General features: G+C 41.7%; 1 protein-coding gene across 3 annotated transcripts in view; it reads left to right on the top strand.

Annotated features, from left to right (window-relative positions):
* The first annotated feature begins 5,204 nt into the window (after nucleotides 1-5,204).
* Nucleotides 5,205-26,323, top strand: part of LY75 (lymphocyte antigen 75) — a 94,687-nt gene continuing 73,568 nt past the window's right edge. For all 3 annotated transcript variants that reach the window (XR_013401991.1, XM_001093552.5, XM_077957072.1), the window contains exons 1-6: nucleotides 5,205-5,382; nucleotides 10,848-11,219; nucleotides 15,875-16,045; nucleotides 19,585-19,749; nucleotides 23,832-23,942; nucleotides 25,075-25,215. Coding sequence is in view for 2 of the 3 variants with exons in the window: in XM_001093552.5 (XP_001093552.3) it covers nucleotides 5,289-5,382; nucleotides 10,848-11,219; nucleotides 15,875-16,045; nucleotides 19,585-19,749; nucleotides 23,832-23,942; nucleotides 25,075-25,215 (1,054 nt within the window). In the remaining variant the exon portion in view is untranslated. The remainder of the gene's footprint in view (nucleotides 5,383-10,847; nucleotides 11,220-15,874; nucleotides 16,046-19,584; nucleotides 19,750-23,831; nucleotides 23,943-25,074; nucleotides 25,216-26,323) is intronic.

The following is a 26,323-nucleotide window of genomic DNA, read 5'->3' as shown; positions in this document are numbered from 1 at the left end:
GTCCAATAAAGAGAACAAAACCCATTCTAGGTAGTTCAATTGAAGAAATTTAATATAGGGAAATACTGAGTTACAGAAGTGCTGGAAGAGCTAAAAATAAGTGCTTATGAGGCTACTCTGAAAGCAACGACTACAACAACTACTGTCGTCCATGGGGCTTGAGGACAGGGAAGGGATGTTATCAGTGTAGGAACCAGGGATACACTGTAGGAGCTAGAACATTGGAGAACCCAAAAGGAGCTGGTAGCAGGGCAGGGGTTGCCTGGTGAGAGTTGGAACACAAAGGTTGGGGCTTCCAGGCAGGAGCTAGAACCACAAAGAGGCACAGCCACTGCTTGGTCTTCTCCCAAAGCAGAGAGGAAAGAAATACCCTGGGTTCTACTCCTCCCAAACTCCCATCTCAGGCCATTGGCTGACCCTAACCAGAAGGAAACAGGTAAGGGGGGTCTGGGAAATGCAAGGTAGCCACTTGGGATTCAAAGCAGAAAAGGGCAGGGAACAGATCTACGAGAAAACAGGCAAATAACCTGTACAAGAATGTGAAAAGGAAATACCAATAACCAATACACAGAGAAAAATATGTCCAACCTCATTAGCAATCAGGGTAATGCAATTTTAAACCACTAGGAGATACCACTTTACACCCCACCAAAAATTTTACAATGCCAATGTTGATGAAGATGTTTAGCAGTGGGAATGCTTACATACACCAATGGGAGTGTAAATCAGAAAGCACATTGGCATTGTCCAGTAATTGTAATGCTACACATACCCTATGCTCCAGGAATTCCACTTCTAGGACCATATCCTCAGGAAACTCTAGCAATGCGCACCAAGAGACAGGTACAAAAACTTCACAGGAGCATTAAGAGCAGCAAGCTACCCAAATGAAAACTACCCAGCGGGAAACTACTCAAACATCCCCCAACAAGAGAATGCATAAAGTGTCCTTTATTCTTATAATGAAATGTTACATAAAAATGAATGTACTACAACTACACACACCAACACAGAAGAATGTCACAGACAGAATTGAGAGCAAAAAGACAAGTGACAAAAAAACCCAACCCTTGAAATGATTCATTTACATAAAATTCAAAAATATGTAAAATTATAGGTACTCTTTAAGGAATGAATGATACATGGGAAAACTGTAAAGAAAGAGTGATGAGTAATTCAGAGGAGAGGTTACCTCGATGTGGGAGTAAGGTGAATATGATCACAAAGGCCAACAAGCATAGCTGTTCTTTTTTTGGGTATGATTTATGTTATAATTAAAAAATATGACTTCAGAGGTTCTAAAAGCTCCTTTACCCCTCCTCCCTAATTGTGATTGGGAATAAAATATTACTAACACTCTCACACACTCATTCAAGTTCTATAGTTAGATTTCCATCATAGTGTCTTCACTTGTGGCTATTAACCTGGTCTAGGTATCAGTCTTCTCTGTGTTCTCTTAGTTTCCACATTTATAAAATGAGGATTATAGGAATACTTACTTTGTAGGATGATTCCTAAACAAGAGAGTACATGGGAAATGCTTAGCACATGGCCTGGCTCCCAGTGGGTGGCAGATGTTTGTAATTTGTTTACACCATTGTCTCAGCTTGTAGCATCCTCATTGCCTCTATCTACTGAATGCTTCTCATCCAAGGACATCCAGTTCAGTGCCTGATAACTGCTGCTCCCACCCAAGCCAATTTTCCCCTCTTTTAAATGTCTAGACCTTCCATTGCCTACATCATTTATGAGGCATTACTATATATTTACTTATTCATTCATGTAGCAAATCATGTGCCAGGTATTAGGGACACAGAAGTGAATGAAGCAGGCATAGTCACTGTCTTCATGGAGCCTGCAGCCTGGTGAGGGAGATACACATTAAACAAATGAGCAAGCACAGAATGATCTACTCCAGCTGTGCTAAGTGCTATCAGGAAGAAGTGTGGAAAGCCTGGAGAACCTGTTATAAAGGAAGCTCACCTAGACCATAGAGTAAAAAAGAAACAAAAAAAAAGATTTCTTTGAGAAAGTAACATCCAAGGTGAGACCTGAAGGACACATTGCTTTTTATTGTCACCATTGACAATATTTACTGAGAATCTATAACCTAGGTGAAATAATCAGCGCACGTCCCTGAAGAAAAAAATCGTGGCGAGAGGTAATACATGTTAAATGCCAAGTGAACGGAATGCACACTATTATGTAGATTTTTGGAAGAGGGTTAACCCCTTGATAGAAGTGTTTTACATAAAATGTCAGATCTAAACAGAAACTTCAAGAAAGGTTGGAACTAAGTACAGGGAAAATGGCATTCTGGATATGCATATATGGGCAGAGATAAGAAAAGGCAAGATAGGTTCAGACAGGTAGCTTGAACCAAAGTGACATATGAAGGCAGTAAAGAGAAAGGGTCAGATTAGGCCAGGCACAGTGGTTCACAACTGTAATCCCAGCACTCTGGGAGGCTGAGGCGGGCGAATCACCTGAGGTAACGAGTTCAAGACCAGCCTGACCAACATGGACAAACCCCGTCTCTATCAAAAATACAAAATTAATCTGGCTGTGGTGGCACATGCCCATAATCCCAGCTACTTGGGAGGCTGAGGCAGGAGAATCACTTGAACCCAGGAGGTGGAGGTTGCGGTGAGCTGAGATTGCGCCATTGCACTCCAGCCCGGGCAACAAGAGTGAAACTCCGTCTCAAAAAAAGAGAAAGGTTCAGATTATAGAGGTACTTGCTTTTTGTCTTAGAGTTTTCTTTTTGTACCGTGGGCTTCTCTGGGATTCTCATGAAAGCCTTGTACCCTTCTTCCTCCTCCTCAAAAAACAGTGCATTTATAAAGCTGCATAAAATTTCAGGGTTTCATAATTCCCCTTAAGTAGCATTTAGGAACTCCTGCTATATGCAAATAGCACTGAAAGGATTTGAGTAGAAAAGTGGCATGTTCCAAACAGTGTTTAGAAGGATTCATTTGCCAGAGAGGATAATAACTGTTGGCAGTAAGGTCAATTGAGAAATTATTGCAATATAATGCAAGTAGGAGCTCATACAGCCCTAGGCTAAGGTGGCGGCCCTAGGAATCCATTCCTTGATTAAACTAACATTTATTGAGAGCTTACTTTGGGACAGGCCCTGTGCCCAGTGTTGAGGATGTGATAATGAATACGGCAAGACCACTGCCCTCAAGGATCTCCAAGCTGGGCAGGATCAGAAAGAAAGGCAGGCAGCCACAGAGGCAGAGGGGATCAGATCAGTGGCAGGTTCTCCTACTCAGAAATTCCCACCATGTGTTCCTTAGAACAAAGTCAAGGCCCTTCACAAAACAGACACAACTCACCTTTCTGCTGTCATTTCCACTGGGGCCCCCACCACAACTACTTTGATCTCTCTCGAAGGCACACACCCTGCAGGGCAGCTACCCTGGACTCTTGACTGTCTTCTGACTCTGCTTGCATTTTCTAGTCTCTGCCCTGTCACTAGTTTTCTCCCACCAGCTGTGCCTGCTGAAATTCCTACCCATTCTTTAAGACCCAGCTAAGATGTTGCCTTCCTTCAAACTTTGTCAGAGTCTCCCCATTCATTCTGCCCTGTGTCACTGCGTGTGCCTGTATTAGGGTTCTCTAGAGGGACAGGACTAATAGGATACATGTATATATGAAAGGGAGTTTATCAAGGAGTATTGACTCATACGATCACAAGGTGAAGTCCCACAATAGGCTGTCTGCAAGCTGAGGAACAAAGAAGCCAGTCAGAGTCCCACAACCTCAGAAGTAGGGAAGCCAGCAGTACAGCCTTCAGTCTGTGGCCGAAGGCCAGCGGTCCCCTGATAAACCACTTTTATAGGTCTAAGAGTCCAAAAGCTGAAGAACCTGGAGTCCAATGTTCAAGGGTAGGAAGCATCTAGATGAAGATGAGGAGATGAAGGACAGGAGACTCAGCCAGTCAAGTGCTTCCAGCTTCTGCCTGCTTTTATTCTAGCCATGCTGTCAGCCGATTAGATGGTGCCCACCCAGATTGAGGGCCAGTCTGCCTCTCCCAGACCGCTGTTAATCTCCTTGGCAACACCCTCACAGACACACCCAGGAACAATACTTTGCATTCCTTCATTCCAATCAAGCTGACAATATTATCCATCACAGTGCTCCAGTCTCCCCAGTATTAAAGGGAGGGCAGAGATGTCTTTTTGTCCTCCTGTTCCATGGAGTGCCCAGATCCTGGGATGGTAGGTGCTCACTATATCTACGGAACTGAAAGGCCAGACCCTGGGGAGAGGACAGAGCCAAGGCAGGTTTGGGAGCCGTCTGTGAAGCCTCAGCAGTGGAAGTCAGGAAGAGCAACTAGGTCTCTGCGTCCTCATGCAACAAGGATAGAGGCCACCTCAAGTACACATTATGTGTTCAGCAAAGACGGATTTAAAAGTATAAAACATTCACTTTTGAGCAACTTAGGTCATTAATAATTTGGTCTCTTTTTAATGATAGCAGTGTCCACAGGAAGAGAGTGGGACATGAAATTTCTGGTTCTGCGTGCAGACTTCTACATTTCTACCAGCTAATTATTATTATCATTAAATTATTACGCAAAGAGCTTACTCGCAAAGCTCAAATTGTTATAAAGCGTAAGTCATCCTTGGAAGTGTCGTTTGGTCACTCTAGTAATTCTTGCTTTTAATTCTTTAACAACTATGGGTAGAACTGCAGTATACCATTTGCACTATCAAAATACCCAAGACGTTGCCAAGGACGACTGAATTCTTAGGTTTGGCCGCAGTCACCCACGCGGCAGGTGCTCACTTCCTTCTCCGGGGCAAGAGACACCGTGGGTCTCTTTCCAGTCCAGGCTGGAATGGAGAAGTCGTACCTGACCACAGTGAGCTAGGCAGAGCCCAAGGTTCTAAACTGACAGAACCCACCCACCAGGGCGGTGCCAAGTCCCAGTAAGGGCCGCATCTCCCCAGCTTGGCTGATGAAGAGGCGGGGACCAAACCGTCCAGTGCAGGAGCCTGTGCGGTGCCTGGCTTTCCCACCGACCCGCACGTCCCTCTTCCTCGCGGGTCCCACCCCACGCAGGTATCTAGCGCCCCGCCCTGTTCATTTCCCACACCCGGCCCGCTACGCCCCGGGGCCGAGGAGACGCACGTCTGATTGGTCGGGGTCGGCGGGGGCGGGGCCGGGGCGCCCCGAGAGGCCTGATATAGGAGCGGGCGGGGCAGGCCGAGCTCAGCAGGAGGGGCCGGTGCCGCGTGCGCCCGAGGACCCGGCCGGAAAGCTTGCGCCTGCTCAGGATGAGGACAGACTGGGCGACCCCTCGCCGCCCGGCGGGGCTTCTCATGCTACTCCTCTGGTGCTTCGAGCTCGCGGAACCCTCTGGCCGCGCAGGTAACCGCGGGCGCCTCCGCCCCGCAGTCCACTGGGTGCCTCGACGCCGCAGCTCTGCCGCCTTCCAGCCAGGAGCAGGGCTGCGCCCCCGGCGCAGGTCACGGCTGCTTTGCTGTTGGGGGTCTCTGGAGCCGGACGAGTGAGCCGCAGGGGAGGTCTGGCGGAGTAGGCGCCCCAGTGCCCTCGGGAGCCCGGAGGAGGGCGCGGTGGATGTGGGAGGACAGGGCCCTTCTGGTGCAGAGGGGACGCGGTCCACCGTAGAGTAGGCTCACTGAGGCTTTTTTGACTAGGTGCCCTGCTCCGTCGTCTGTCTTATAAAATGTTGCTGGAGTATGGGGTTCCCCATCTGCCCTCTGCGTCCTGTCCCGCCCGTTCTCGCTTTTCCTTCGCCCCTTGGTCACCTTGGCCACAGGGCCAAGAGGAGCCTCCACCCACAGTGCTAAGGATTCCCAACGATTCCCGGATTTCACTGCGCCTACGGTGCGCATCAGAAAGGCAGTCAGGTTAAGTAAACCATCTCCTCTGAAAGTGACCAAGACCAAGAGTCAGCTATGATGCCGCCACCCACCGTCTAGAGCAGCAAACCTTTCTTCTCTTTGTTTTATCAGTTCCAAACGACCCCGCTCCCCCAAGGCTGACAGCCCCACGCTGAAGGGCAGGTCGCCTGGCTGGGGACCTGCTGCCTCTCAATGGGGAAGCAGGACCAGTTCACTGATGTTCAGGGTAGTGCCAGCGCCACCCCACCACACCCCTTGGCAGCAACCGGTTGCTTTTACTTTCTCTTTTTGCCTGGGCGAGAGGTGTGCAGAGGACTTTGTTTCTTGGTTGGGCCGCATCATAGGCACTCAATGGGCCACCCGCCACCGGCCACTTCTGTTATCGTGCCTGTATGAGGAAGGAAAAGACTGTCCAGGCAGTTTGAAAAACACTAAATTGCTGGTGGCTCTTATTTTCTTTGCAGCTAAGCTAAGTTACCATCTGGTTTAGACTTCGTTCGGAGAGTGATGGGAAGAGATTTCTCAGAGTGTGAGTGCCATCATCCTATCTACAGCAAGGACCTGTAAATGAACCCTGCTCTGAGTCACACTTCTCTATTCTCCTTTGACCCTGTGTGCTATTAACTACCAAAGGAATCATTTAAAATAAGATCCTTTATTGCCTTGAGAATTTATCTGCCTGCCCCACAATCCAAGGTGGAAAAGTTCACTGCAACAACTAACTACAGTGAAAATGCACTAACTTTTCAATCACTAACCTCTTGGTTCCCATCTACATCTGCTTCAGTCCTGTTTTTATCTCCTTCACAAATTTCAAGGTTTCCTTAATTCTTGCAATCTCTGCAATCACTGCCCTTTATCACTGACCCAAAGCAAAAAGCACCAGGTTTAACTCTATTCGCCCTGTGCTAGGTCTCCACAGGTTTTGTTATCCTGTATCCTTCCTTACTCCTAGCAGCTACTCTGATCGATGTTCTCTCAACCTCAGAGCAGACTTGTGGCCTTGTTTGGGGAAGCACTGGAATTTTGAACCCCCAGCCATTTGGGTCAATTGTTTGGCAAGAGTGTCAGCTTCATGATGCTGGTGATGGCATGCACCTCGTCACGTGCATGGCTAGGCTTGTGCAGGTGGCCTCTATCACCCAAACACTGAAGGAGCACCTCTGTGTCCTTGGGGAGATGCCAGGTGCTTAGTTTACATTTTTGCTGCTTGGAGAGCTAACAGCTTGAAGTAAACCAATCCGTCAGGGACTCCTGAGGTTTTCACCAACCAACACCACCCAATCATGCGTGAAGACTTTCTGACTCCCTGGACATTGCCATGGACTCAGCTGTCATTTCAGGACCTGCTTTTGAACTAACAAACCTAGACTTCTGATTCTCTCTTGCTGCGCTTACCTGTACATTCTGAACACATGGTAGAGACTCTACAAAATGCTTAATATGTGATCTATGGATGTTCCCCTGAAATTATAAATGCTGCCATCTTCATCCTTCTTGTTTTCCCAAGCTATTTCCCTATCCATTTGTCTATGGCTATATATGTCAATATCCAGCTCCTCTTTGGAATGCGTGAAGCTATTTGGTCTAGAGTTTATAAGGCAGGAATTATTTAGTGATCAGACAATAAGAAAACACTGAGAGAGATGATTTTCCTTTGATGGATGTAAAAATACTAAAAATTTATTTTCAATTTTTGGTAACGCTACTTAGCCATTTTCTCTCAAACACTGGAGAATTTATATCAAATGAAGCATATACAAATGTATCTAGAGGGTAATGAGGCTTCTTTTCATCAAATTCTGCCTTTTAGATTTGCCCCAATGTTGTATTTGGAGGTAAATACTAAAACTCCATTGAGGACTGGTATAAAGTTGTAAAATGAACAAAATCTAATAGGAAGCTATCTGTAAAGAATCTATTTTATAAAATAAGTTTTATAAAATAAAATCTACTCTGTAATTACCTTTTCAAAGTATAATATATTTCTAAAATAGCTTGTATGCCCTTCTATACCAAATTTTCTAAATAAGGGATTATGTTCACTCTTTCTCAGTCCTCCTTCCGGCTCTTCAACCTACTATCCCAATAAGGGTCGTAAGACTGAGGCAGTTTGAACAGCTCCTGCTAAAGGTAAAGAAAGATACAGGGAAGCATCATGAAAGGATAGGACTCTCCCTATCTAATATATGCATATACGTACCTTATATATGGAGGCTAATAAGTTTCCTTTAAGTATATGAATAATTAAGATCTGTACTAAGTGACCACTATAAGTGTCAAACATTGAAATTGCATACTTGGTTCAAACAAGGGGTTAGTCTGAGAAGAACGTCTATATTCAGAGATGTAGCAGTTTGTTAGGAAGTTTGGCAGCTCCACTTTAACAGAGCTACTCCACACCTCTCCTGCAGTGTTTTAATATTTCAATCTAGGACTCCTAACTCCTGCTTTTTCCACTGTACAAAGAAATGTAGCTAATCCATTGGATTCTACAAAAACTTTGAAAAATGCAGAATTGCAAACTGCAAAGGAAGGCAAAGCTGCTGCTTCCCCAGTTCACCTGTTTGGGATCGAACGCACAAAGCAGAATGCCCGGGAAAGACAGCAGCAAGACTACAGGGCAGGAGAGGGGATGTTTCCAACAAGGGTGATGGGCACGTCTCCTGCAGGAGCAGACTTCTTTTTTCTTCTGTAATTTTTGATACTTTGGAATGCAAGATTTATTTTGGAGAGGCAAGAGAGAACAGTTTAGAAAAGATGTAGATCAGAGGTCTGAGTAGCTATTGAATTGTGGGAGAAGGCCATGAGAGAAAGTGTAAGTAGTAATCTTATAGTACATTTTCTTTTGTTGACTGTCCTCCCAGCCTGTGTCCATCAAGCAGAAAGTGGCAGAGGACTGTCAAAGGAGAAACTGTGAGGGATGTGGCCGGGCACAGTAGCTCATGCCTGTAATCCCAGCACTTTGGGAGGCCGAGGTGGATGGATCACCTGAGGTCAGGAGTTCGAGACCAGCTTGGCCAACATGGTAAAACCCTATTTCTACTAAAAATACAAAAATTACCCGGGTGTGATGGCAGGCACCTGTAATCTCAGCTACTCGGGAGGCTGGGGCACAAGAATCACTTGAACCTGGGAGGCGGAGGTTGCAGTGGGCTGAGATTGTGCCACTGCACTCCAGCCTGGGCAACAGACCAAGACTCCATCTCAAAAAAAAAAAAAAAAAAAGTGTGAGGGAGGAAAGCTGCTATGGCAAACATCAAACATCCTTAGCTGCAACCCTGTGGAATACTTTTAAAATTCAGATTTAAAATAACTTTAAGCTTTAAAGGATTTTTGTTGCTGTTCTTGTTGTTTCCCTTGTTGTTGCTTCTGTTATTGAAAACAAAACAAAAAAAAAATCCTTCCAAAGTTCAAGCTGCAGTCAGACTTAATTTTATAGTTATTATTTACATGGTAAAAATCCCCTCAAGTCACCAGTCCCTGGTATGGGAATTTTTAACTCTGAAAGCCTTTGAATTATTACTAGGAAAAGCATCTGGTGTTAGTGAAACCAGTGACTGTGACGCTGGTATCAAAATGAAAGTGTCTTTGGGGAACCAAAATTTTATAGGTCTTTCTGCTGAACTCTGGTTCATTGACAGTGATTGCTTAAGCTTGTCTAAAATATTTCAGCTTTACTCTTATCAACATGATGATCTCTGCTATAATTGTTTAAAATTTTCCTTTGTAAAAGAACTAACCAAATTATCCGATTATAGTTTGTTGTAACAGATGTGAATCTTACTCCACAAATTCAGGTGTGCAAGAAACAATGCATTACTTTATTTTCAGAAAACCAAATTAAATTTGGTGCTGAGCTCCCATTCCACCAGGTTGCCAGAACTTCAATAATTGTCCTTATTGGGGTCTTTCCCAGCTCATGCAGAGTGCCAGGGGAACATTCAGGGAAGATTCTTCTTTAGTCATTGGATCCCGCTGGTTACCTCTGGGTTTCCCCTTGTCCAAACCCACAGGATCTTGAATCTGGTGGCTCAAGACTCATCAGCCATCACTCTGGTAGTTCCTGGAGTTTGGGGTTCAGCCTTCTTAGGTGATCCACACAGTCAATCCCCCAGGCTTTCCCCAGGTCCTGTCACCTTCCTGAGGGTGCCACAATGCAGCTGGCCACAGGTTCCCCTACCCTCAGAACCCAGATCTCTATTTCTTCTTGTTTCGGTACCCCCATTGTTCTGCTGCTCCCCCAGAAGTTTCCCCGTTTCCTCTGACATACCTCAATGAATTTAGTCCTCCAAAAAAATATCTAGGGGGAAGTGGTCTTTAAGAAATTTGTCCTTAAATTTTCCTTTTTAGTGGCCACACTAACTTGCCCTAAGGCAGAGGACCACAGAGGCCTCACTATGTACTTAGATCTGAAGAAAGGAACATATATATAGTGAACATGCTGTGTTAAGCATCGACTTTTCATGTAATAATTTACCCTGTCATAGTAGCTAACATGTAAGCAGGCAGAATTATGGTCCCAACTAGACTTTTCATTGAGATGAAAACTAAAGAGCTTCTTTTATCTCATTAAATGAGAAGGGAAATATCTTTCATGAAATAGCAACAACAAATATACATGCTGCTCTACATGCTTTACATGGATTAGCTCCTTTCATGCTCACACCCATCATAGGAAAACTGGAGCACACAGGTTAAATGATTTGCCCTGATCATATGGCTAATAAGTAGCAGGAGCAAAATATGGACTCAGGTGGACTGGCTCCAGAACCCGTGCTCTGACCCTACAGACTGCACTGCCTCTCTGCTCACCACTGTCCCACCTTGTGTAGTGCCCTGCAGCTTATAAAGAGTGGGAACAGTCTGAGGATGGGAACAGTCCAGTAGTCTCAGACTCTCCTCAGCAAGTAGGGAGCAAGGCACTTCAACCACATAATCCACAATCTGTCTATCCATTTGACTCAGCTAATGACCCCTTCACCATCGTCCATGGAAATACGGGCAAGTGCATCAAGCCAGTGTATGGCTGGATAGTAGCAGAGGACTGTGATGAAACTGAGGACAAGTTATGGAAGTGGGTGTCCCAGCATCGGCTCTTTCATTTGCACTCCCAAAAGTGCCTTGGCCTAGATATTACCAAATCGGTGAATGAGGTAAGAATGTTCAGCTGTGACTCCAGTGTCATGCTGTGGTGGAAATGTGAGCACCACTCTCTGTACAGTGCTGCCCGGTACCAGCTGGCTCTGAAGAATGGGCATGGCGCAGCAATCTCAAATGCATCTGATATCTGGAAGAAAGGAGGCTCAGAGGAAAGCCTTTGTGACCAGCCTTATCACGGTGAGTAGTAGAGAGGGACTTTGACCGATTTGCTGTTGTGCTTGTCACATGTGATATTGAATGTGCACAATTTAGTAAAAATAGAGTCATACATTCGTAAGGGCAGTGAGTGAGCTCTTCAGTTCCAGGCACTGTGCAGTTACTTTGAGCGACATTCTTATGAGTGCATATTTGCCTCTACTTTGCAGGTAAGGCTGAGAGAGGTTAAATGCCTTGTCTGAGGTCACACAGCCATGTTATGATAAACCTGGGATTTCATCAGATAGATATGTAGTTCTTATGATGGTCTTCTAAAGCCTAGAGGAAAGGAAACATTTGATTAACAGGAAATCTTTTTACAGGCTAAAAGTCAAATGATCTAATAATGTTGATCTTATTCTAAGTTTTAAAAGAAGAAGAAAGGCCAGGTGTAGTGGTGCGTGCTTGCAGTCCCAGCTTCTCGAGAGACTGAGACAGCAGGATCACTTCAGCACACAGGAGTTCAAGGCTGTAGCGTGTAATGATCACGCCTGTGAATAGCCACTACACTTCAGCCTGGGCAACATAGTGAGACCCCCATCTTTTAAAAAAGAAAAGAAGGAGAAGGGGGAAAAATGTATTTTTTCTTGCCTATGGATTTTGATAAAATGGGAAAATTTTGAGTGGATTTTCCTATTTATTTTCATTTTTGGCATAGCAACCAAATTTTGATGTTTATATTTATGATTCAGCGTTTTAAGAGTGGAGTTTTTCAGTTGCTTCCAAAAATAAGTATATTAATATTGCCTTGTGGGGAGCTGACCATGGACTTAGCTCTGAGTCTAGGCACTGGACTACAACTAATTTCCAAGTTAAAGAATGAGTAGATTTATTTTTTTAACCACTAAACGTAATTAGCTATCTCCCAAGCAAATATTTTTCATTGTGTTGCTCTAAATTACACCAGATGTCAATATGCATATAATTATGTCCTCTAAGTCCTATTATTTCTCCTTGCCTTTCTTTAAAAATTTCCCTAGCTTTATGGTGGCTTTCTTCTTCTCTTAAAGATCATTGAAGCTAAATTTGACCTCAAAGGCAGGATAGCAGCTTTGCTATCCTTTATCCATCCACACAAGTTTTTCTTTCTAGTCTTTCTATTTCCTAGTGAGGATGCAGAAATTATTCTGAGAATGTCAAGTTCTGTTATGGAGAAATATTAGAGAATTAGAGATGGGGTTTTCCTTTTCATCAATCCCTAACCTTTGAATAGTTGACAGTCTGTTTCTGCGAGCCAGTTTCCTCCTAAAAGTAAAGCAGTTGCTTTCTGGATATGACTTAATGGCAAATTTAAATTCTGTGCCACAAAAGCCCTTCTCTAACTTGCCAACTAAGAGGAAACACAGAGTCAAAAAAAAAAAAAAATGCCTTTTAATTGGATTTAACTTGTTTCATTGTATTTGTCCAGGGATCAGAAAGGATAATTTTCTTGACAGTGTTCTTTTAGCCTCCTGATCTAATTCTTTTGAGGGGCATAGTTGTAATCTTAAACTCCCTCAGTTCCCAGAGTGTCTTCCTTTCAATATAACTGATTTTCCTTTTTATCCTATGTGTTTTATTTATGCATTTCTAATGTTCTTCTAAGACGGGGACTATGGATTTCACCCAGCTGCCAAAGAGATCAGTAGCACAAAAAAGGTTAAGGACCTACCCAGGGGACCACCCAGAGAGAGCTAAGCAACGCCACCAGCATAGCCCACAGGCATGAAATGTTTCTTGACTTTTTCAAATATAATATTTGAAACACTAAATCTTTTTTTTTAAAAGCATACACAGTTGTGACTAGTCAAGGCATACTTCAAGTTTTAATTTGCACAGAAGCCAAAGCCAAACCTGCCACCTCTTCTCTGTTTCTGTCGGGGTGACTGGTACCATCTAAGTTCTACATGTCAGAAATTAGCAAGTCACCCAAGAGGTTTCAGGCTTGCCTCTTCCACCACTCCAGTATAATCAAACATGAAGTCCTGGCAATTCTACCCTTTTCAATTTATGTATATCCCTTCTGTTCTTAGGTTAGGGACTGTTGTCTTAAGTTAGGGACCTTCTCTAGGACTCCTTTACTCAGACTCTCAATACTGATTGTTGTCCCCACCTTCTTATCTAGCAGTATATAAACAAAACATACAAGACAACTGAGTCCCAACAAAGTGAAATCCAAGGTTACCTAGCTTGTTACAGCAAAGCTAGGGCTCAAAACCAGTATTCCTTTCCCCCAAACAGCTTCTTTCTTTCCCCCTTGGCTTTAGCAGTATAAACAAAGTTTTCACTTGTGATACAAGAACATTAATTTATCACTGTGCCTTGGGTTGCCTCTCACCCCAACTCCCATCCTGTGTGAGTCATGTTCATCTCAGAGAAAACTGAAATTGTATAAATTTTATGAGTGAACTGCTTTTACCTAGCACCCAGGTGTACATTTATACCATTAAGATACCTTGATCTCACTAGGACTTTTCAAATTTTGAATGTTTGGTGAATCATGAAGAGGAAATGGACTTTTTGTGGTAGGGTGGCTGCAGAACTATCAGAATTCTGGGCAACTCTTAGAAGCCTGCCAACAACCCCTTTATCCATTGAAACTATTTTGTCTCACGTTACTGATGACATTAATTTGCTAGTTTTCTGCATAATCACCTCATCTCACAAATTTGTACCTATTGCATAATAAAGCTGTTGTTTTAAGGATGCTATCACCATAAATTTGCACATTCAGAGAAGAGTCTTCCCAGGAAAGCCTGTCTTGCTAAGGAAGCCCATGGCATGTAAGAGGTCCAGCATCAGCAAAGAATGTGTGGGAGCAAAACGCTTAGTGAACAGTTAGCGCAATGTAGCTGCTTCTGGTGTGGTGGTTGTATGCTTATCATTCTTCAAAGCATGTATTGTGACTTAGAGAGCTTATTAATTGAAGCCCAGCTTTGAGCTGTGAAATTTAACTTGAAACTTGAGAAGGCACCCACTGATGTCACAAGTTGTCCTTATAGGTCAAGAGTCCAATCAGAGAGAGCCCATTTTCATCCCTGTCACTTGCGGCTGAGTGCCTGAATGTCTCACTTGACTACTCTGCAAAAATGGGGATTTCCCAGACAAATATAATACTTCCCCTATGATCTCACAGGTTTATGATAAAGAACAAATGACAGAAGTGTATACCAAGGCACTTTGTATTCCAAAAATCAAAGGTTTTAGAAAAGAAAACTGATGGTTCTACAAGGAACAGTCCTTGTGTTCAGGGACTGTCCTCTTAGGTTTGTAATATGGGAAGAGAAATTGGTCATGAGCTATTGGGGGGTTTTTGATGCAGTTAAACTGAAACATAGGTAATAAGCAGAATCCTTATAAAATGTAAGGTCAACATACTCTTTAACAGAAGTACCCTTTTGAAACTATTTATATGACATAGCAAAATAAAGCCAGTGATCTTTAAAAGACTATTTGTGAAGAAAAGCATCCAGATTATTACTACCTTTTGCTATAGTTCTACTTAATACATTCTAAGCTGTTAAATGGCCTCACACTTTAGTTAGACAGATACTTGAGAAAAAGAAAGTAGAATCAAATACTGTCTTAAGCACACTTTTAAGCACATCTGTGAGACATTTTGGGGAACCCTAATTGCCTGGTAAAGGGTGATAAGATTTGATTACTATGATTTATCTAATGACCATTACTTGATCTGTTAATGACTGAGGTTTTTAGCAAATTGAGGATTTGGAAAATTGTGGCAGAAAGAGATACAGAGTTAGCCGTTCTACAAAAACACCTTTCCAAGAGAATTAGTATTGATATAAGTATCAAACACTCTTTCCAGCATTTCCAGGCATATTTGAGGTTGGAATCACTTTTCAGTTCCTCCCCATGTACCAGGGAAAATGATTAAAATAAAAGCCAAACCTACTACCTCACTGGCCACCAGCCAGTCACATGACTGCCCCATTGAAGTTGCTGCTGCTTTCACACCCCAAATCACCATGCCCTGTGCCTCCCCAAGAATCTACTCAGAAATTCAGCAGCTCTTCCTTTTACTTGCTTATAAACCACAGTCTCAATTCTACTTCCAGTCTCTGAACAATGGGACTATTTGTCCATCTTTCTAATTCCGCAGGTGGTTCCAAAGTCCACACCCACCCTTAGTGGTTCCAAGGTATTTTTCTGGCTCCAGCACTTTCTAAAGAAAAGAAAATAAAGGTAAATGTAACCTCAGCCAGGGCACCCTTTCTGGTGAAGTGCTCTGCGGCCCACAGCAGAGTTAGTAGACCCTCACCTGACCAAGCCAGGCTCTTTCAGCTCCTCATTACACCACAGTAAGTGAAGCTTCACATGGATGATCACTGAATGCTATCCCCAATTTGCAAAAGCAGAAACAGAGGCTACCAGAGGGTTGGATAGCTAGCCCACAGGCAAACAGTGGGTCAGCAGGGAGCTGGCATTCATGTGCAGACCTGACAGCACCCATGCTCCGAATTCCTACATTCGGATATTGTATTCTAAACAACAATGTTTGTTTTTCAAAGAGTTTTAGAAATGAGCCAACTGAAGCTGACTACCCAGTTTTGTTTTGTTTTGTTTTGTTTTGGTTTGGTTTGGTTTTGACTACCCAGTTTTTAACTCTCTTTTCCCCAACTTCCTCTCCAACCCAGAGATCTATACCAGAGATGGGAACTCCTACGGGAGACCTTGTGAATTTCCATTCTTAGTTGATGGGACCTGGCATCATGATTGCATCCTTGATGAGGATCATAGTGGGCCATGGTGTGCCACCACCTTAAATTATGAATATGACCGAATGTGGGGCATCTGCTTGAAGCCTGGTATGTATGGGCTGGTAAACTTTATGTGGAAAGGCAGTACATTTATATGAGGCAACAGGGAGAAGGAAGAGTTCAAAGCGACTCAAAAGTGACTGCAAAAATATCATCCTGGATTAAGGAGTGTATGTTTGGAGGAGAAGAGAGAGGTAATGTGTAGCCATGAATTTGCCTTCAGAAGCAGGCCTGGAAGTGAACCAAGGCGGATGGTGTCATGGAGGAGAAGGAGGGAGTGTTCCATAGCACAGACACCTCAGGGAGAGGAAGTGTGGAAAAGGCATGCACAGTTAGGAAATTGCTGCTGACCTTTAGTAGTTTCAGAAGACTAGAGGGGGTAGAAGCTGGGTTGTAGTGGAATGAAGCATGAACAGAAGGAAGTAAGCCTCGCAAGTTTCACGGAGCAGAAGAGACAGTTGGCAAAGGACAAAATTGCAACAAATTTATGTAGTTACAATCTCATTTGGCTTTATTGCAATTCTAGAATCAGGCAACACCTCATTTCATAAAAGAGTACTATAAGTATTCCAGTTCGTTGAACAGAGAGGATTGGCTTTGTAGACAGAAAAAGGGCTGAAGAAAGCAAAGACAAAAACCAAAGAGTGGATTGGTCGTTTCAAAGTAACTTTCCTTGTAAGAACAATAGAGAAATAATCGATTGGTTAACATCAGGTGAGTTCAGGTTAAGCATTAAAACAGAGGGAACTTCATTTTAATTAGGCCAATTAAAGATTGAAACTGGCCTGTTTGGGAAATTAGGCAGTTCTCTCTCTCTCTTGATTTCTCAAAAGGCCGGATAACAACTCTGTTTCAGTTTGGTGAGTGGAACTTTGGCATGGGTGACTCTGTTTTGATTTTTGAGTCCTAGATCAGGAGCTTAGTCCAAAACAGTGACCTCCTGTAATTTTTATTTAAAAATGCAAAGGGTAGTTTAAGAAAGAGATCAGTTGAAAAACACTTTTAGAATGGTGAAGTATTAAGCATGTTTATGGCCTGAAGCAAAGAGCAGGAAAGAGAAGAGATAGATCTTCCTGGGGCTCTCAAAATTGGTAACACTGTTCCTTCCACCATTCCTGTGTGTTTGTCAGAGTGCTTTTTCTCATTACTTCTTACCAGAAGCAAACTGAGAGTTGCTAAAGAATTTGCTGTTCTTTAGAAAGACAGAGACCAAAGTAGCAATTACATCATTGTCTGGCACATAACAGAAACAGTTTCTTACCAATTAGGTGAGAGTTACAGGGGATCATGGTACCTGACATGTGATAGGTACTCACAAAATATTACTTAATAGACAATAGATTGAAAGAATCTATAGCAAAGAGAAAGGAAAGAGCTCCAGACCTAAGTAATAATAGTTAATACTTAACAGGGCTCTGCCAGGTGTCAGATACTGTTTCAGGCTCTCAATATACATTAACTCATTTAATCCCCCAGCAACCCTGAAAGGTACCATACTTTATTCCTATTTTACAGATGATCACAGTGAGGCACAAGGGAGCTATGTAACTTGCCTAAGATCACATAGCTAATAAATATCAGAACTAGGATTCAAACCCAGGAAGCCTGGCTATGAAGTCCTTGTCCCAAACAGCCACACTACACTGACTAATTGAGCAGCCAGCCAGGTGGTATTAGTAATGCTGATCCCTCCTTTGGGAATCTGAGCTTCAGCATGCAGAGTTCTAAGCAACTTGAAGAGATTATACTGGGTTAAGACTTCAGATTTCAGGGTGCAACAGAATTACGTGCAGAGTTTGTTAGAACACAGGTATCTAGGGCCCAGAGATTCTGATTCAGTAGATTTTTGGTGGCACCACCAAATTTGGCAAGTTTCCAGGTAGTGCTGATAATGCTGGTCTGGGGACCAGTCTTTGAGGATTATGTATCTAGTTAGAGGCTCAAGCTTCTCAACACCTGTAACCTACCTACTAAAATAGAAAAAGCCAGTATTTTCTTCAGCTGTAATTGATAATAAGCAGAGTTTGGTCAACCAGGTATCAACTTCATTTAACTCTCCTTATTTGGATCAGAAATTTAGATGTGAAAGGTTGTTTAGAGGTTATCCAGTGCAAAACCCTGTTTCTCAGGGGAGAGGCAGCAGGCCCAGATCCATGAAATGGTCTGTCAGGATCAGACTACATTTTTGTGGAAACTAGTGAAGGATTCCTTATCCTCCTTCCCCACTGTACATACTTACCCCCACTGTACCTTGCTGCCTTGACAGGGATGTGTCTTGGTGCCTTTAGCCTCCTGTGGGTGTTGTGTGTGTGCTGGGGGTTTGGGGGTGTGACACATACAGTGTTGTTAATGCATGCATACGCTTCCTAGAGTTACTTTTTATGGAAGAAGCAAGACTGAGTTTCTCAAACCTGAGGGCTGCTAAATCATGGAGGTCATGTTGTATAGTGAACACACGGCCATCCCACTCCTGGAAGCTTCTGGATTTACAAAAGTAGGGCCTCAGTGGTAATAATGAACCTTTAGACAATGTGCTTTCAAATCCACCCTATTTTGTTTTTACCAAATGTCAGAATCTCTGTTGCTATTTATGCCATAGAAAAATGGCTAAAGCAGCAGGATGTGCCATTCAGAGGATCAACAAGACCAGTGCCCTCATTATAGCTCTGCCACAGTCACTTCTAGATCTTTGTTCGTGTGTGTGAAATGAGGACATTAGACAAGATGATCTCTAAAGGCCCTTCCAGCTTATAGGATCAGGAGTATAACATCTGATATGTAAGTGGCTATAGGAGGCCTTTTGGAAAATCCCCCAGTTGGAGCCTGGGATGCACTTGACACAGCCTGCACTGGACTTCCCCTCTTGTGGGGTGTACACAGAAGGCTCTGAATATATTTTGAACCAGTTGTCAAAAAACTTTTATATCTCATTCAGGAAACAGCTTGCAGTTTCTTTGTCTGAAATTATGTATACTCTACAAACACATATGTATACGTGTTTGTATGCACATATATACACACATATACATGTATAAATCATATGTAATGTGAATTATATATCATATATTCGATTCTTTATTAAAATATTAAGGAGAAATTTGGACATAGTTTCCCAAATAAGGCAGTCACTTGGGCTCAATATCTTGGCCATTTAAGCAGCATGTCTGTGCACACACGTACACATACGGTGGTTTCTATGCAAGCTGTGGGCAGACCCTCTGTAGTCTGCCACTATGTTCAAATGAGCTTGTTTTCCATTAGCTCAGTGTTCACAACATGTGCACACTGAGACTCATCTCAGGCAGAGGGCAGGCAGGGACATGGGCGAAAACACAGCATTGTAATTGATAGGGATAAAAGGAGAGTGGAAAATAAGAAAGAGTGGAAGCTTCAACCAGCCTGAGTCATTTGGTGTGTTATGATTCCAATTGTATTGTGATCAAAATATGGTCTAAACGAGTGATGGCAGTCTCCATTTGGGCATATCCTAAGAGTATGCAAATTGACTTGCAGTATTTGTAAGCATCCTAAGTAATGGAAAACATTATGTCCTTACTTTATGATCACTAACGTGTCTTTATCAACAGAAAACGGTTGTGAAGATAATTGGGAAAAGAACGAGCAGTTTGGAAGTTGCTACCAATTTAATACTCAGACGGCTCTTTCTTGGAAAGAAGCTTATGTTTCATGTCAGAATCAAGGAGCTGATTTACTGAGCATCAACAGTGCTGCTGAATTAACTTACCTTAAAGGTAGATTTTATTTGCATGTGATAGAGCAAATTGGCTAAAATTGTAAAGGTACTTTTCTGTTTTCATATCCAGATGTGTTTCTTTGTATGTATCTTTTCTGGCCTCTCTTGGGATTTAAACTTCTGCACTGAAACCCATAAGCAAAAAAGTACCAAATGTAATCATATTTCACCATTGTGAAATACATCTTGTGATGGAAAGTAAAGAGAGATTGATGTTCAGAAAACAAGTTTGGGTAGCAAGATTAGACTGATACCCTAATCCTAAATGAAAGGATTTTTCAAAAAGTGAACAATTAAACTCTTTGAACATTGAAAAATAGAGAATTAAAGGAAGGGAAGGAAGATGGTTACGTTATACTATATGGCCTCAGTAAAGGTCCTCCCCCTGAGTGAAAGGGTACAGTCCTCGGGGCAAGGAGTGTTTTACTAAATCTTAAAGTGGGTTTAATAACATGGATACAGAGTGGATAGGACTTTGTTTTGTTTTGTTTGGGGGATGGTAGTGGTAATTTTTTAATTTTTAATTATGAAAACTTAAATTAATAGGAATAAATAAAAACTTTAAAAGACCACTTATCCTTCCATAAGAATTTAAGGATCACCTTGTTAATTTCAGTAGCAAACCCTATTGTAACTTTAGTTGGAATCGTATTGAATTATAGATTCATTAAAAAGGAATTGGCCGGGTGCAGCAGCTCACACCTGCAATGACAGCACTTTGAAAGGTAAAAGCAGGAGGATTACTTGAAGCCAGGAGTTTGAAACCAGCCTGGGCAGCCAAGTGAGACCTAGTCTCTACCAAAAAAAAAAAAAAAAAATTGGCTGTTGGCATGTGCCTGTAGTCCCAGCTGCTCTGGAGGCTGAGGTAGAAGGATCGCTCGAGCGTAGGAGATTGAGGCTGCAGAGAGCTATGATGGCATCACTGCACTTCAGCCTGAGTGACAGAGCAAGACCTTGTCTTAAAAAATAAATAAATAAATAAAAGGTATTGCTGTTTCAATATTGTCTTCTCAACCATGAAAATTATATGCTTTTCTATTTATTTAGGACTTCTTTTATGTACTCAGTAAAATTCTATAACTCTTTCCAGAGTCTTGTATATCTTTCAAAAGAAACTATATAAAAAGAAATTTTAATATTATATTTAAAAATCAAGGAACCCAAGTTACTGAGTCCGTGATGAGTTATTCTTTGAATGAAAGACAAATAATTATAATATATGATAATGATGATGTGCCAGACAGACTACTAAATGCTTTTTATACATTATCTCATTTCATCCCCATCTAACTACCTTATGAGGTGGACGTTATTGTTATCCTCATTTTGCCAATGAGGAATGCGAGGCTCAGAGAGGAAATATAACTTGTCCAAAGTCACCCACAAGTATTTATCAGAGCCTAAATTTGAATAGTCAGTTTGACTTGAAAACAAATTGCATCAGACATATAAATGGATTCACCTTTTATAAGACTGTAAGTTCTTTGCAGGCAGAAATGGGTCTCATGGGTTGTTTTTTACTTTTGCACAAAGCTGTAAGCTTTATTGCTATATAGTAAACAAGCATGTATTGTCTAAGAATTCAGATATATTCTGTCACACTATTTTATAATAACTGGAAATATTTAATAAATGCTTACTGTAAGCAAGCCCTACTTTCTCCAGATAAATCCATTAATCATTACTACAACCTCATCAAACAAATGGTTTATCACTAGATAAGGAAATTGATCCTCAGAAATAATATACCCAACAGCATACAGCTAAGAAGTATCAGATTGGGATTTGAATATCGACATATAGAATTGCAGAACCCTATTTATTTATTTGAAACAGGGTCTCAATACGTTGTCCAGGGTGGTGTGCAGTGGATATTCACAGGTGTGATCAGAGCACACTATAGCCTGGAACTCCTGGGCTCAAGCGATCTTCCCACCTCAGTCTTCTAAGTAGCTAGGACTACAGGAGCACAGGATTACGCCCAGCTTTCTTTTTTGTTAATACTACGTACCCCTCTTAGATATCTTTATCTCTTTTTATCATTAAAAGGCCACAAGCCTTTTGTCATTCTTTTTGTTTACAGCTTTATTCAGACCTCGTTTCTTACTCGTAGCTTTACCCCTTTCTTGTATTGTTTGGCACTTGAATATTCAGATCTTTAGAATGAAAATCTGCCAAATAAGCCGAATGGGCTAGTGTTTGGCATTGGAGTTCTATTCCAGACCTCGCTGAAGACTTACAAAAAATATTGTTGAGAATGAAAAGTGCCAATAAATTAAAGATTCCTAGAATATTGACATTTGGAAACTGGTGACTTCAATCAAGGAGAAAAGTGCCTAAGTGTGACAATCAACATCCTACTAAACAATCTAATGATGCATTTGGAGGAACAAATGTTGCCTGATTCTTTATGCATCCGTTTTCTTTAATAACTAATGAAAGTAAGGTAATATGGTAAAGGGCCTTATTGCACCCTACTCCTGGCCAGACATGCCCCATATTTAATACATACCATTAATTTTAGAAGTATATCTGTTTCTAATGTTTCAACTTCCTTTTCCAGTATGAAAGCTTCTTAGGCATATCAATATGCCTAATTATGACTATTGGTTTCCCAAGACCCAAGAAAACTGTGTTTTAACCTCTAAAACTCACAATATGCAAATCTGGAAAAGAAATTTTTATTAAGTGCCCCTTTACTGAAAACTACCATGTGTAAATACTGATCTAGGAGTAGTGACTTCCTAAGCAGTATCGAAAATCATTACCATCATTTGCACATTCTTTTTCCAATATACAGGAACCCATACCAACATGATTGCATCCATTTTTTTGTGGGCATATGCACATTGAATCGCGTATCAGAAACTGGCCTCACTACCTAAATTATATCTGCTTTCCATCTTTCCTTCCTTCCTTCCTTCCTTCCTTCCTTCCTTCCTTTCTTTCTTTCTTTCTTTCCTTCTTTCTTTCCTTCTTTCTTTCTTTCTCTTTTCTTTTCTTTTCTTTCTTTCCTTCCTTCCTTCCTTCTTTTTTTTTTTTTTAGACAGAGTCTTGCTCTGTCGCCTAGGATGGAGTGCAGTGGCATGATCTTGGCTCACTGCAACCTCCGTCTCCTGGGTTCAAGCATTCTCCTGCCTCAGCCTCCCGAGTAGCTGGGATTACAGGCACATGCCACCACACCTGGCTAATTTTTGTGTTTTTAGTAGAGACGGGGTTTCACCATGTTGACCAGGGTGGTCTTAAACTCTTAACCTCGTGATCTTAAACTCTTAACCAGGTGATCCACCCACCTTCTATCTTTCTTAATTGCTGATAGCATCTGGTCATCAAATAATAAATTTGAATGATCTATCTCCATTGTACCACGTGTGTGTGCATGTGTGTGTGCATGCATGCACATGCGTGCATGTGTGTGTGTGTGCACGTGTGTGACTCTCATTCTGTATCTGTAGTCTAAACTGGACCCTTTGGGACCTAGAGCCATGAGTCATATATATGTATTTCATTATCTATGAAACAGCTGCTATACATATTTCTGATCCAGTCCCAGAAAAACTTGATCATTTGAGGGATCCATGTCTGTCTCCTTCTACTAGATTGAAATTCTCATGAGGGCAGGGACTTTGTCATTTCAGTTTTTATATCCCTAGAACCTGGCAAATAATATGTGTGCCTAATGAATTTAAATTGTCGGTCTAGAATCCAGTCAGATCTTCCAAATCTAGAAGTACAATGGAAACTGCTTTTGATAAGTCTTCTATGTTAATACAAGAGGATTAAAAATAGATAGTGAAACAGCTAGTCTAAGAAGCTTCTGTTCTTACCTTAGATGAAAGCGAATTTGACAAGCTAATAGGAGAGAAGAATTGAATTAACTTATCAGCCTTTGGGTTTCTCAATAGTCTGAAGACTTTTGTCTATTAGCATTGCCTGCCTTTGATGTATAGACAGCCTCCTACAGGGACTGCTGCCTTACAATCAAGGTCTGCACATTTGTTTGTTATTAGTAGAATAAGTCTAATTTAGATAATAACTTAGGCAACTTTGTCACTTTTTAAAATTTTTTAATTCTTACAGAAAAAGAAGGCATTGCTAAAATTTTCTGGATTGGTTTAAATCAGCTATACTCTGCTAGAGGCTGGGAATGGTCAGATCACAAACCATTAAACTTTCTCAACTGGGATCCAGGTAACTGCTCCTTCCCCACCCCTCTGCACAGAACAAATCTTCAAAAAAGCAAAAGCTTCTCACTCACCAATAGCTTAGAAAAGTTTCACATCTTGGCAACTCTTACTATCGTTACCTCTCAGAAGAATGTTTTCTTCCTAAACCATTCTTAATTGTGATACTGTTATTGCCAAGCTGAACCACACCATGGACAACTGGGCATTTGAACCTTTAGACCTTTAGAACAACCCTGCATTTTTATGTAAGAGCAGAAGGAGCTCCACCACATGGCCCAGAAGCCATTCTGTGTCCCTAAAGGACTTGGCATGGCTGTGACTCACCCATGCTGTGTTTCATCTGCAGCTTAACTCTAATATGGACATATCCCTTCATTTTCAAACTCCTGGGGTCTCTCCCCACTATAGCATGCAAGTACTGACAACATCATGGTTGTATTTTCTAATACAAATAAATACTTCAAAGAGAGTCTTTTAGGGAATAAAACAAACAAAATGCCATTTAGCCAAAAGATTTTCTCCCCAAAGGAAGGATTAGACAATTTTGAAAAATAAAATAAAATCTTTGACTTACAACAAATGTAGAACCTAAAGTTAACACTGATTTCAGTATAAAACTGCTCTGTACACATATAGGAAAACTGAGTTAAGAGCAATAAAATTCCAATTAGTCACTTTAGTTAATTTAGTTTGCTAAATTTCCTTATCAGCAAATGAAGTAATACTTTTATTATTTCACTAAATAGAATCTTTAAAGATAATTTAATCTTTAACTCAAGGCCTTAATGGCATGACAATGATAAATTAATATTTTTATTTTATGGAGTAGCAGATTAAGAGCTACTAACCATAGAATATGACCTGGAAGTCATTTAAGGAAAAAGTTTTTGTTTTTGTTTTTAAAATTAACTACAATGTATCATAATATTTTCCCCTTAGATCCTATATTTTAGAAGAAAGACATATTTAAGCACATAATTATTCATTGAGGCTTATACATTTCAATTTAGCTAAGTTTTAACTATACTATGAGTTCCCATAAAAGCATAAAATTAGGAGTACAAATTATTCTTTATGACCACCATCCTGGCCCTAACTTTCTCATTCTAATGCTTTGAAAAATGTTCCCTTTTAAGACAGACCCAGTGCACCTACTATAGGTGGCTCCAGCTGCGCAAGAATGGATGCTGAGTCTGGTCTGTGGCAGAGCTTTTCTTGTGACGCTCAACTTCCCTATGTTTGCAGGAAACCATTAAATAATACGGTGGAGTTAACAGGTATCTTTCTTACATGCTTATACAAATAGGTCTTAAAATCATAGTTTTGTGAAAACAAGTAAATCTTTTCCGACATCCATTTCCACCTTTCCTTCTCCTGATACTGATAGTACCAAAAAGTACTTGATTTTTAACCCTGTGGTTAGATGTTATCAACCATATATGAGTAAAGCTTTGGTTGAGGTATTTAAAGCTTTGCCAGCAGGAAAATACAAAGAACAAAACCAAATGATATTCCTACTTATCATTTTAATCTTGTAAAAATATTAAATAAAAGGATGTACTTGCCCAGAAGAAGGCAGAGATATTCGAGATAGGAAATATACTTCTGTTCGTGTGTGGCTCTTTTTTCTCCAGAGCAGCGGTTCTCCAGGGGTGGTCCCCAGACCAACAGCATCAGCATCACCTCTTCCTGTTAGAAATGCAAGCTCTCAGGACCCACCACGGATTTGCTACATCAGAAACTAGAGGATGGGGTCCAGCAATCTATGTTTTAAGAAGCTCTCCAGGTGGTTCTGATGCATATTCAAGTCTGAGAACCACTACTGTCCATGCCTCCGTAACAAGGCAAAACCTATGGACACAGGAGTAATCCCAGGCTTCTTCACCCTGTGCCCCACAGCACCCAGCCCTCTTCTGTCCTTCTCTACCAGGCAGGTCTTTGCCTTGAAAAATCAAGTAAAAAAGGAGAGATGCAGAGGGACAAAATGTGTACAATGAGGGGGGTTTTCCAGGGAGTTTGGGGATGAAAGAGACATAAGAACAGCTGAAGTTTTTGAGGAGTGGAAAGGTGTGAGGAGTTTTTGAAAGAATGGAAAAGAGGAGTGCCTTGACTGTCAAGCACAGGGCCTGATGTATACCTGGTATTTAATTACATCCTCACCAAATGAGAGAAACTAATACTCAAAACTGGAGGGGTGTATTAGTCCATTTTCATGCTACTGATAAAGACATACCCAAGACTGGGAGGAAAAAGAGGTTTAATAGACTTACAGTCTCACATGGTTGGGGAGGCCTCACAATCATGGCGGAAGGCAAGGAGGAGCAAGTCACATCTCACATGGATGGTGGCAAGCAAAGAAAGAGAGCTTGTGCAGGGAAACTCCCC

The sequence above is a fragment of the Macaca mulatta genome, chromosome 12 (assembly GCF_049350105.2).
Source record: "Macaca mulatta isolate MMU2019108-1 chromosome 12, T2T-MMU8v2.0, whole genome shotgun sequence".
Lineage (NCBI taxonomy): Eukaryota > Metazoa > Chordata > Mammalia > Primates > Cercopithecidae > Macaca > Macaca mulatta.
The sequence above is the reverse complement of the archived record's forward strand: the minus strand, read 5'-3'. Positions and strand labels throughout refer to the sequence as shown.